At 47.7% G+C, this 12,608-nt stretch overlaps 1 protein-coding gene across 1 annotated transcript in view; it reads right to left on the minus strand.

The window, feature by feature from the left end:
* Positions 1–5,738: 5,738 nt before the first annotated feature.
* LOC311242123 (XK-related protein 8-like) overlaps positions 5,739–12,608 on the minus strand; it is a gene marked incomplete at both ends in the record, with an annotated part of 58,639 nt that continues 51,769 nt past the window's right edge. The window contains one exon of the mRNA XM_084331078.1: positions 5,739–5,749. Within this exon, the coding sequence (XP_084187204.1) occupies positions 5,739–5,749 (11 nt within the window). The remainder of the gene's footprint in view (positions 5,750–12,608) is intronic.

Genomic DNA, 12,608 nt, shown 5'->3' on the forward strand with positions numbered 1-12,608 from the left:
ATTTTTGCCTTGTTCTTTCGGCAGTGTATACACAAGTCAATTGTGCTTCGGGCTACTCTTGGCCCCTGCACAACCCAGGCTTTATCTCTCATGCGCAAGAGGGTTCCTGCAATGCCCTCATGGTTTGCCCTGTGAGCTTCCTCTGCCAGGAGGATGCTCACCCATTCCCTGTAGGGAAGTAAGGGCACCCCAGGCCATCCTTTGGCCATGGCTTGAACTCTGCCGTGGCACAGCAAAAGTTTGGAGTCCTCCTCTTTGTGGACCACAAGTCTGTCTAGTGTGGTCACGGGGAATTCTGCGCCTTCCTGTGCGGCCAGGCATAGTTCTCTGAATGCGCTTTGCAGTTCATTTACAGTTAACGCCTCCCACTTTAACAATGTGTGGGTTGGCAAACGTGCTTTCGTCGTTTGGGCCTTCCGGGTTTTTACTGTCGCCCAGAACTTCAGTGCCCTTCGGATGAAGCCGACGACGTTGCAGAGTGTCTTGAGAGAACTGTATCTCCTTGGGTTTATCTGGCCTACGAGAGCCCCGCCCCAAAGTTTGTCAGGGCTTCTGTTTGGCGAGATAATGATATCTGATTCTTCTTTTGTGGCTGTTTTCTTCCCTTCCTCTGAGCTGGCAAGGGGAAGCATTGTCTTTGCTTGCGCTCTTGTGATAGCAACTGTGAAGGCCTTTCTTTGAAGCCTGCTTACTGCGTCTCTCGCAGCGGTAGAAACTTCTGAGGCTGATTTCCTTGGCCATTCCACTTCGGGGTAGGCGAGGAAGTCAGGGCCGCACTGCCATGCAGAATTCTCTCTGAGTAGCTCTGGGGAGCAGTGGCCTCTTGTGACCAGGTCAGCAATATTGCGTTCTCCTGGTACCCACCACCAATCAGTGACGGGACCAGCCTTCTGGATCTCTCCGACCCGATTCGCGAAGAATGTCTGAAAGCCATAGCTTTCTCTTTGGATGGCTCCCAGCACCGTCTGACTGTCGACGAAGTGGAACCACCTTTCGATTTTGATTCTTCCATGTTTAAGCACATACTTTTTTAGACGGGATGCGAACACCGCCCCACAGATTTCCGCCTTTACTGGATCACCTCTAAGGTCAAGAGGGGCCAGTTTCGCTTTTGACTCGACTAGCTGGGCAACTGCTCCCCCAGACGTCTCCCATCGTAGATACAGTACTGCACCATAGGAATCACAGCTCCCGTCTGAGAACGTGATCCCCCATGGCTTGCCCAACCAGCCGGCGGGCGTGATACTTCTTGGGAATGTGACGCGGCTCAGGCGAGCATATTCCTTGAACAACTCCACTGCTTTCTCTCGGAGCTCCTCTGATAGTGGCTGGTCCCAAGTGTCCTTGGTCATTTTTCCAGCCTCCTGGAATGCTCTTCTCACTAGGATCACTCCCTTCTGCTTGAGTGGAGTTGCGAGACCAATCGGGTCATACAGTCCTGCGACTTGGCTGAGTAGAACTCGCCGTGTCAGAGGGTTAGGCGTCCTCTCTATGATATTTTCTTCGGCTAGATCTGCTTCCATCCTCATCTTTTGCCTTCTCCGGGAAAAGTTGATGGATGCCATTACGAAGAGCTTATCTTCCTGAACAAGGTAGCCGACTCCCAAAGCCTTGTTATCTTCATCCTTAAGTTGGTTCGGTAGAACTAGTGTCTCTGGCTTGGTCTCCGGGGTGTCATTCCTCCCACTGTGACCAGATCGGACCCAGGGTTTGAGGTGGAAGCCGCCTGCCTTCAAGATGACTTCGACCCCCTTAAGGATCTCTTCCAGTCTGTGAGAGTCATTGTGTGATACGAGGAGATCGTCCATGTAGTTGTTGTCCACGATGACAGATCTTTCTTCTGTCAGGTGGGAGAACCGAGGGAGGTATGCGGTCTCTCGCATAGCGACTTGGGCGATGCATCCGGCCGGCTTGTCTCCCATGTTCACCCTGACGACGGCGTAATCTTCTATCTCGTCTTGCGGTGAGTCTCTCCATAGAAAACGGTGTACATGAACTTCCTCCTCTTCAAGCCACACTGAGTTATACATCTTTTTGATGTCACCGATGGCTGCATGTTCTCCCTCTCGGAATCTGAGGAGTACTGCACGGATTTGGTTCAGCACATCAGGACCTTTCAGTAGGATATTGTTCATGCTTACACCTCTGTATTCTTGGCTACTGTACCAGACGATGCGTACTGGAGTGGTGACGGAGTGTGGGTTCGGTGCGGTCAAGTGACTCACGTACCATACTGCTCCTTTCCATTGGTCCATCATAGACCTAGTTAGTTTCACGGCAGTTCCTCTCTCCACCATTTCGTGGATTTGCCTGGTATAGGCTACTTTCCATGAAAGATCCTTCTCAAGGCGTTTCTCTGTCCTGAGGAAGGTCGACTCCACAGCTCGGCGATTGTTAGGGAGAGATGCTGGTTGTTCCTTCCAGGGGTACTTTGCATCCCAGTGGGAGTCCCCACAGTGCGAGTCTTTCTCCTTGAAGGTCAAGCCAGCCTTGATGATCTCTAGCTCCCTCTCGTCAGCCAGTGTCATCTCCTTTCCTCCGGGAGGACAGTTGCCACAGCGACATCCCCCACAGATGGGGTCACAAGCTGCTCCGATGCTGTCCCATTTCAGCCAGTCGAAGACTTCCTTGTTGCTTGTGGCAGTTACTGCCTCTTTCATGCGTTTCCTCTTGGTTAAGTCTACCGTGAGGTTTTTGCATTCTCTCTTGATGGTTGTTCCCATGGAGCGTGCGAAGTGGGTCAACGAATGACGCGTGGTCATTTTTACTTCTTCGAAGAGGTCCGGATGCGCACCGCTCACAGTTTTGCCCAGTGGGCCATCCCATAGCACCAGATCACCTGCTCTCTCCATTCTTTGTGGGGCCAGGCGACCTTCCCGGGTGCTAATGAGCAGATCAATTGTATCAGGCCGGGTCAATTCTCCTGGCTTGACACATGGGAAAAACTTTTCTAGTCTCTCGGAATTCACCACTCTATCTACTTTGGCGATGTCCTCAAGGCTGTAGCAGAGCATTTCGTGAGCTCTCAAGGTCCCCTTCGGGGTCCATACTTTTATTGCCACCACATACCTCTTGGTATCGACTCTGACTGCCATCTTCCCAACACCGTACACAACCAGTGTGATAGGTTCGCCGGCCAGCCCGAGCCTCTTGGCGGCTCTGTGTGTGATATAGTTGGTGTCGGAGGCGAGGTCCATCAACGCTCCAACACAGTCTCCTCCTCTTGTCGTGACGTCCATGAGCATCATGAGGACTGGGTATTATTTTATGCCACTCTTGTCCAACAGGCTCTTGCTGGCGTACACTTGGGAGGTCGCTTTGTTCGTGAAGGCTTTCTTGAATGCTTCCATTTGGAGCATTGACAATTTTAACTCTGTGACCACCTTCTCCTGCTCAGCCGTAAGGCCTCAGAGCCCTTTACGAGCGCCGGGCTCATTGGTTGTTTCGTTCCTGCTCTGTGTCTTGGAGCAGAGGAGAAAATGATGGTTGACAGGGCCGCCCCCCTTTACACACTCATCTTTTTTACAGAGGAACCTTTTCTCGCATAGGCCGTTGGTCCCGTGATAAGCGAGGCATTTGACGCAAGCTCCAGCTTTCTTCACCTGGGCTCGTTTTTCCAGTAGTTTAGCCTTCTTGAAGGCCGGGCAGAAGTACAGTCTTTTCCCATGTGCTTCCTCTCCACACATGGTGCACGAGTCCCTCTGGGGCTCTCTTCTTACTTCGCTCGCTGTCGTTCTTATAAATGACCGTCTATCACCTCCCCTGTCGCTCAGCCTTTCACGCTGGGTTGGTCTTTCGCCAGCGTGGGTGGCTCCGATCTCCAACTGTGCTAGCCTCTCGAGGATCCTTTCTTGTCCTTTCATAAATGACAAGAGTCTGTCAAAGTAACTAGCGGGAGTGACGCCATTCGCGGGTCACGCTCATAGGAGATCCACTTCTCTCTCATGCCTATAGGCAGTTTTCTCTCTATGGCGGCAACAGTTAGGTGGTTTTTGATCACGTCCTCCATCCCAAGGTCCTTTAAGTCGTACAGTGCGGTTTCCACTGCCTGGACCAGGTCAATCATTGGCCTAGGCTGGTTACTCCGTACTGGAGGCACTTCTTCCAGACCTTTGAGGATCAGACTTGCGGTTGTGCTCCTGTCTCCAAAGCGGTTGTCCAGGAGCCTGAAAACGTCGTCCGCTGTTCTGCAGCGATCCAGCCCAAGTTTCTTTCTCAGTGGCTCTTCTACGCTGTCAAGAAGGTGATATAATTTGCATACAGGCAATCCTGATGGTTCGGCCAAAGCCTGGAGGTCCTCCCAATTATCCCGCCAGCGCCAATAGGTCCTTCTGTCGCCACAGAATCTGGGCAGATTGATGGCGGCAAGCTTTATCTTTGGTCGGGCCCCCTGGTGGGCTCTGTGGTGAGCGAGACCTTCCCGCATTGCGCCCTCATCGCCTGATGGCGTGGCGTGGTCACCTCGTAACTGAGGCATGATAGCGAGGTCAGCGCTCTGGTAGAGATAGGGTTCGCTGCCGGGTTGTCTTACCCGTGGGAGCGAACTCCTGTCGGTATACTCATGAGGTCCACTTCTTGTGGTCTTTGCTCCAAGCTGGAGATGGGTTGCTTTCGGGGCCCCCTCGTGGCTCCCGAAAGGTAAGGGAGAGTCTTTGGAAGCGCCCTCTATTTGACTACTGTCAAGCTGAGGGGATGACGAGTGGATGTGAAGGACTTCACTTTGGCCGTTGGTGGACGGGGAAGGTTTAGCTTCCGCGGCACGTTGCAGAACATCGTTTGAAATCTCAAGTGGGCTGGTTACTTCACCGCCCCTTTCAATGTTGTGTGTCCTTATATCCTCTTCACCCTCATAAGCACATCCAGTGTCACCCTTTCCCCTAGGCTCTAGAAGGGTCGACCACTTGTCCATCAGTGCTGCTCTTTCCTCGTCCAAGTGCCTGTACCGCTTCTCTAATTCAGATATGTTGGGAGTTGGAAGAAGGTATCTCCACTCTCTCATCATTTGTTCGAAGGCGTTGAGTCTTCTCTCCAATTTGTTCCCCTCCAATGCTCTCTTGTCTTGGGGTGCCCATTGGGTGCTGAGCCTCTTTGCCTCTTCCAAGGCCTCCTTAAACTCCGCTTCAAGGGGGCCTAATTTTGGTTGAACGAAGCGGGACCATACCTCCGAAAAGATCTTCTTCTCTAGTGTCATTTTCCTCTGCTTGCTTCCGTCTTTCTTTGCTGTGGCGTCGGCCATCACGGTAGCATGCGCAGTTCCGTCGGCCTCCTCCAATGCTCCAACATAGTCCCCCGTCGTGTCAACGAGCTTCGCAAACTCTATCTGAAGAGCTTTCTTGTCGTTGACAAGCTCCACTAGCGATGCAGTGTCAACATTGTCAGCTACTTGGTTGGCTCTCCTTGTGAAAGCAGTTTGCGCCGCAGTACGCCTCTTCTTTATCTCTTCCACATCTACACCTTCCATCTTGTCCCAGTCAGCCGTTGCCCCAACTGGAGCTTGTCTTGCGGCTGAGTTGCTGGTCGCAGGCAGTAGTAAACAATGGGGTTAACAGTCAGAAGCACAGTTCGTACAGTTGGCGTGTAGCAGAGTGATTACAATGACACTGCTCCAAGCAGGAGATAATGACGGGACCGTATAGTGGGTCAACGTAGTTTCGCTTCACTCACTTGAACCTGGTAATGGCCACAATGAGAGTGAGCAAATAGGATAGAGTTTGTGAGCACCGCTAAAGCTTCTTCACTCACTTGAAACCTGGTAATGGCCACAATGAGAGTGAGCATATAGGATAGAGTTGGTGAGCACCGCTACAGCTTCTTCACTCACTTGAAACCTGGTAATGGCCACAACGAGAGTGAACAAGTAGGATAGAGTAAATGAGCACCGTTTCAGCCTTTGGTTAATCCATTCATAGTATAGTTTACGCCGTCTGGAGCAACAACGTATTTACACCATTCAACACATCCAAGGCATAGGGGTGTCAATGATAATGTTCACAGCGTTTGGAGCAACAATGTATCTGCACCGTTCAACACAGCCAAGGCATATGGGTGTCAATGATAATGTTCACAGCGTTTGGAGCAACAACGTAGTTGCTTGGTTCAACACAGCCAAGGCATGGGGTGTCAATGATAATGTTCACAGCGTTTGGAGCAACAATGTAGTTGCTTAGTTCAAGACAACCAAGGCATAGGTGTCAATGATAATGTTCACAGCGTTTGGAGCAACAATGTAGTTGCTTAGTTCAACACAACCAAGGCATAGGGTGTCAATGATAATGTTCACAGCGTTTGGAGCAACAATGTAGTTGCTTGGTTCAACACAGCCAAGGCATGGGGTGTCAATGATAATGTTCCCAGCGTTTGGAGCAACAATGTAGTTGCTTAGTTCAACACAACCAAGGCATAGGTGTCAATGATAATGTTCACAGCGTTTGGAGCAACAACGTAGTTGCTTGGTTCAACACAGCCAAGGCATGGGGTGTCAATGATAATGTTCACAGCGTTTGGAGCAACAACGTAGTTGCTTGGTTCAACACAGCCAAGGCATGGGGTGTCAATGATAATGTTCACAGCGTTTGGAGCAACAACGTAGTTGCTTGGTTCAACACAACCAAGGCATGGGTGTCAATGAAATGTTCTTTAGCTAGCATTGGTGGCCAGCAGTGTTAGCATTCTTTGGCTAGCAAGGTTAGCTGTCTTTGGCTAACAGCGTTAGCATTCGTGGCTAGCAGTATTAGCATTGGTTGGCTAATGGCTAGCGTTAAGCATTGGCAGCTAGCAGTGTTAGCAGTCTTTGGCTAACAGCGTTAGCATTGGTGGCTAGCAATGTTAGCAGTCTTTGGCTAACAGCGTTAGCATTGGTGGCTAGCAGTATTAGCATTGGTTGGCTAATGGCTAGCGTTAAGCATTGGCAGCTAGCAATGTTAGCAGTCTTTGGCTAACAGCGTTAGCATTGGTGGCTAGCAGTATTAGCATTGGTTGGCTAATGGCTAGCGTTAAGCATTAACATTGGATGGAGTTCGGCGACCCCACCACTTCAAGCAACCAGCATGTGGGCGGAATACGGCGATTCCAACCCAATAAGCAGTCAACATCAACGTTTCACTTCCCTTGAGCTGACCGCGTCCTCTCCAATGTGCCCCATCGTGTGTATCCACTCCGTCCTGGTTCCACCTTGACGTTGAGGGGTATCCCACGCGGCACTTCCTTCTGCGTTCCGTCCGTCCCGTCTCGTAGCGGGCGCGTGCGGTAAATAATTGTCCAATTATCTAGCAGTCTCAGTCAATGAGTCAACTAGATGTCCCCCTTGGAAGGGTGTGGGCGAAATGACTTTTCTTAAACCATAGAAACAATTCGGACTTTATAAGAATGTTCGTTTATTTGGACCTTGAAGTCCAGCATCCAACTCATCCTCTGTTACAATAATCACCAGGTGGTCAATTAACAAGGGGTTAGCTTGTAGCTGATAGTTGGTAGTAGCTTACATCCAAGCATTAGTGGATAATGTTAGTAGAGGTCGATATGGTATCGGCAATGTTCAACCAAGTCGCCTCTGTTGATAGTTCGTTAATAGTTAGGTTGCAATTTAGCAACCGGTTCTGGTTAGTGTAGCCAGACATTAGTTGGTCTGCATGTACATTCAGTCAGACGTTAGCCAGTCTATTGTCAATAGCGTGTAGTCAGCATGTAGTCAGCGTTTCCATTAAGTCAGTTAGTACATTCAGTCAGCGTTTAGTCAGCAACGTACAATCAGACGTTAGTCAGATTATTTACCTATACAAAGGAAAGGAAAACAAACGGCATTAGTTAATAACTAGATATATGAATTGAAGAGAAATGCGGATATTAACGGCGCATATAATGCTACGTACCGTTGGCCAGTCAAGAGTTCGCCCACAGGGCTTTTCACCTTACAGGCTAGACTGAGAGTGTCACTTAAATAGCGCGACGCGCCGGCGCAGAGACAGCTTACCTGCTCAGAGTCGCAATACGTGTTCCAAAGTGCGTCCACTAGGCGGCACCAGATAATAATTAACTCATGCAATAAATGTATACAATAAATGTTACTCATGATAATAATGAAGGATAATAATGATAAATATATTGGGAAAAACGTCGGATAATTCTCCAGTATGTCTACTGTAAAAAGATAATATACTGTACTTCTACTGTAAAAATATACTATACTGTACTTCTACTGTAAACAGATAATATACTGTACTTCTACTGTAAACAGATATTATACTGTACTTCTAATGTAAAAAGATAATATACTTTAATTCTACTGTAAACAGATACTGTACTTCTACTGTAAACCGATACTATACTTTACTTATACTGTGAACATATACTATACTGTACTTCTACTGTAAACAGATACTATACTGTACGTCTATTGTAAAAATATACTATGATGTACATATACTGTAAAAAGATACTATACTGTAATTCTACTGTAAACAGATACTATACTGTACTTCTACTGTAAACAGATGCTATATTGTACGTATAATGTAAACATATACTATACTGTACTTCTACTGTACACAGATACTGTACTTCTACTGTAAACCTATACTATACTGGACTTCTACTGTAAACAGATACTATACTGTACTTCTACTGTAAACAGATACTATACTGTACTTCTACTGTAAAAATATACTATACTGCACTTCTACTGTAAACAGATACTATACTGTACTTCTACTGTAAACAGATACTATACTGTACTTCTACTGTAAACAGATACTATACTGTACTTCTACTGTAAAAATATACTATACTTCTACTGTGCTAAGACCCTATAGGGGAGAGTGGGGTGAGTAGTGCCAATTTTTACTTAAAGTGCCTTTAAAGCAAGGGGATTACAGTAATGCCCCAAACTAAAATATGTACACATAGTTTAGGATGTTGTGCATCCCTGGGGACAATCACTTTGGATCTTAAATAAACTGTTTCAGAAATATAGCTTTAGAAAAAAAAGTGGTCTTGTGCACAACTTGCGCCCGGTGCGGGGTAAGTTGTGACATTAGAGAGAATACACTGGGGTAAATTGTGCCATTGATTGTAAAACAGATCATTTTAATCTCAAAAGCGGTAAAAGCTTCATCTCCTTTCCAACCTGACGTATAGTCTTCCCCTGTTACACCTCTTTCACTGCTCTTTCCAACTTCTCAAGATCAAATGTAAGAATATAATGTACAATAACAATAAAATACAATAAAGTAATATATATAGTTAATAATTATAAGTTGGGGCAATTTAACAAACAAAACATCTGGCACAACTTAACCCAGGCACTTTGGCACAAATCACCCCAAGCCTACCAGTTTGAAAAAAATTCATCCCCCAGCTGTTTTGAGCTAGCATCATGCTAACTGTATAGACGCATGGTGTAGCTTACTAAAGCACTTATACATGTGTGAACTGTTTTCAAAGTTGTCTATAATTGTTCAAACACAGCAATCAAAAAACCTTGATCATACAAATTTACTTGAACTTAAATGTGCTTACCTCTCAAGCCAGGTGTCTCCCTTCTTTGCAGGTTGAGTGAAATGGATGCCTCTTCAAAAATATGTTGTCACATGACCAACTTCTTCTATGGTTTTCTAGATTACAGGGGTGGCACTACTTGCCCCTTGGCACTACTTACCCCACTCTCCCCTACTTCTACAGTGAAAATATATTACTACTAGGGCTGTCCCCGACTAAGGATTTGGATAGTCGACAAAAAAATAAAAGAAAAATAGTATAATATATATATATTTTTTTATCATTCCATTTGGGCTGTGGGGGGTGCTTAATGTCTGAAGGAGTCGACTGAAGGCTTGTTGTCCTCTGCAAAAGCATGCAATTGGTCCACTGATGGATACATCTTGACATTTGTCTAGTCTAGTGTGTTCATTAGATGGGTGAAATCCTCTTTCAGTGCCTCTGTGCCTGTTTTCTTAGGCAGTTGGCCTCTGGTATGCGTGCCATTAGCGTTAGCCACGCTTCTAAGAGGTTGGCAGTCGACTACGGCTCCTTTCGACCGATTAATCGACTATTCGACTAATAGGGGTCAGCCTTAATTACTACACAGGACAGAATGTTGCTTACTGTTTACTCATCAGATATCTCTATACTCTGCATCCCACAGAGCCCTCTTCACTCGCTGGAGCGACTCAGAGAAAGCAGTCTACACTATCCCTGGGGTGTCCCCGGGTATGATGCAGCTCATCATAGAGTACTCCTACACACGCTTTGTGCTGGTGACAGCAGAGAACGTGGAAGAGCTTCTGGTGGCTGCAGACCAGCTTCGTGTCACTGGCATAATAGGAGCATGCTCTGACTTCCTAGAAGGCCAGCTGTCTCTGGAAAACTGTGTCGGCATCTGGAGGTTCACGGACATCTACTGCTGCCCTGACCTGAGGCGCAAGGCCCATCTCTTCATCGTGTGCCACTTTGAGGAGATGTTGCACGTCTCACAGGAGTTTGTAAAGCTGTCCCCGCAGCAACTGGTGGACATCATCGAGAGGGATGACCTGAACGCGAAGAGCGAGGAGACGGTGTTCGAGGCAGTCGTCCGTTGGATCGACCACTCCCGTGAGGAGCGTAAAACACACATCCCTTTTCTGCTGCCCAAGGTAACTAATTGTATTTTATGGATACGCAAACATGGTTGCTAGTGCCTGAGCCACATTTATTTTTAATTTTATTTTTATTATTTTACTTTTTCTTGTTTGTCTGTCTCTTGCCAGGGTCATTATGATTCATGTTACTGTTATTATTGTTGTCGTCGCTGTTGTCATTGTTATTATTATTATTATTATTATTATTATTATTATTATTATTATTATTATTATTATTATTATTATTATTATTATTATTATTATTATTATTATTATTATTATTATTATTATTATTATTATTATTATTAGTTGTACTGTTATGTTCTGTTTTATGTATGAAAATAAAATAAAATAAAAACATTTATAAAAAAAAAAATAAAATTGTATTACTGTGCATTACATTAAAACAACACTAGGTTCCCTAGTACAGTGGTTGTCAAACATTTGGGTCCAAACTGTTCCCTAGCAACAGAAACCGTCTACAACCGATGTCTAAGTTGTACCCGCTGTCTGCTTGTCTCTTCCCAGGTTCGCATGGGCTTGATGAGGCCTGACTACTTGAGGAACAACGTCCAGAACAACCCAGTGGTGAGGGACAGCCACGACTGCAGGGCCCTCATCCTCAGCGTCCTGAACCCCTCTGGCTCCGACAGGCTCCCAAACCCCCTGACCCGCCCACGCCTGCCCCAGGAGGTCCTATTGGCCTGGGGTGGCGGCAGCACAACCATGGAGGCTTACGATATCCGAGCCGGTGGATGGATGGACGTGAGCGTTGAGGGGGAGAGACCCCGGTGGCGCCACGGCACCGCTTATCTCCACGGTCTGGTCTACTGCGTCGGCGGCTATGACGGCAAGGAGCAGCTCAGCAGTGTGCGCAGGTTCAACCCCGTCATTCGCAGCTGGCTGCAGACGGCTCCCATGCACTCACGCCGCTGTTACGTCAGCGTGGTCGCGTTGGACGGCTGTATCTACGCCATGGGAGGGTTCGACGGACACGTGGACCTGAACACCGCCGAGCGCTATGAGCCTGAAACCAACCAGTGGACAGTGATCTCACCCATGCTGGAGCACAGGGGCTCCGCCGGGGCAGCAGCCCTCCAGGGCAAGGTGGGTGGAACTGAGGGACACAGGGTGCTAGATGAACACAAGGAACGTTAGATGAGAAATCATAAATGTCTTTATTGCCAAGTAAGCTTGCACATACAAAAGATGTGTCTGGGTCCTTTGGTGCATCAACATTAACAGACAATTAAAGTAGAATGAAATCAAATGGAATATATAAACTAAATTAGAATATTCTTTCTTATTACAGGTTTACATCTGTGGTGGCTTGAACAGGGGGGAGTTTCTGCTCACAGCTGAGTGCTACAGCCCAGACACCGACCAGTGGACTCTGATCGCCCCCATGAGCAGCAGGCGTGTCGCAGTGGGAGTCGCTGTGTACCGAGGACAGGTCTATGCGGTAGGTACACACGGAGACAAATGCTTTATACTAGATATTTCTATAGATATGCATCATTTGACTTGCAATGCTGCTGTGCTGCCCTCATTTCCCTAAATGGATTAATACAGTGCTTGCCTGCCTGAGCCACACACTAAAACATTCCTCTCATGTGTCCTGTCCTCAGGTGGGAGGGAGTGACGGTGGAAACGCCCTGCGTAGCGCGGAGGCCTACAGCCCCTTGACTGACTCCTGGAGCGCCCTGCCCGACATGCTCACCCCCCGCTACTACTTTGGCATCGCGGTGCTGGACGACCTGCTCTTCGTGGTCGGCGGCTACAATGGCTTCTTCACCTCCATCTCCAACAAGGTGGAGCGCTACGACCAGAGCAGCGACAGGTGGACTGTAGCCGAGGACATGAAGACCAGGCGCTGGGGCCTAAGCTGCTGCATAATGCATGGCCTGCCATTTTACATGAGCCAGTACGCTGCTCCCCGTGGAGGAGGAGGAGGAGAGGAGGAAGAGCAGAAGCAGGATGAGGAGGAGGAGGAGGAGG

The sequence above is a fragment of the Notolepis coatsorum genome, assembly GCF_963971535.1.
Source record: "Notolepis coatsorum genome assembly, chromosome: 15".
Taxonomy (NCBI): domain Eukaryota; kingdom Metazoa; phylum Chordata; class Actinopteri; order Aulopiformes; family Paralepididae; genus Notolepis; species Notolepis coatsorum.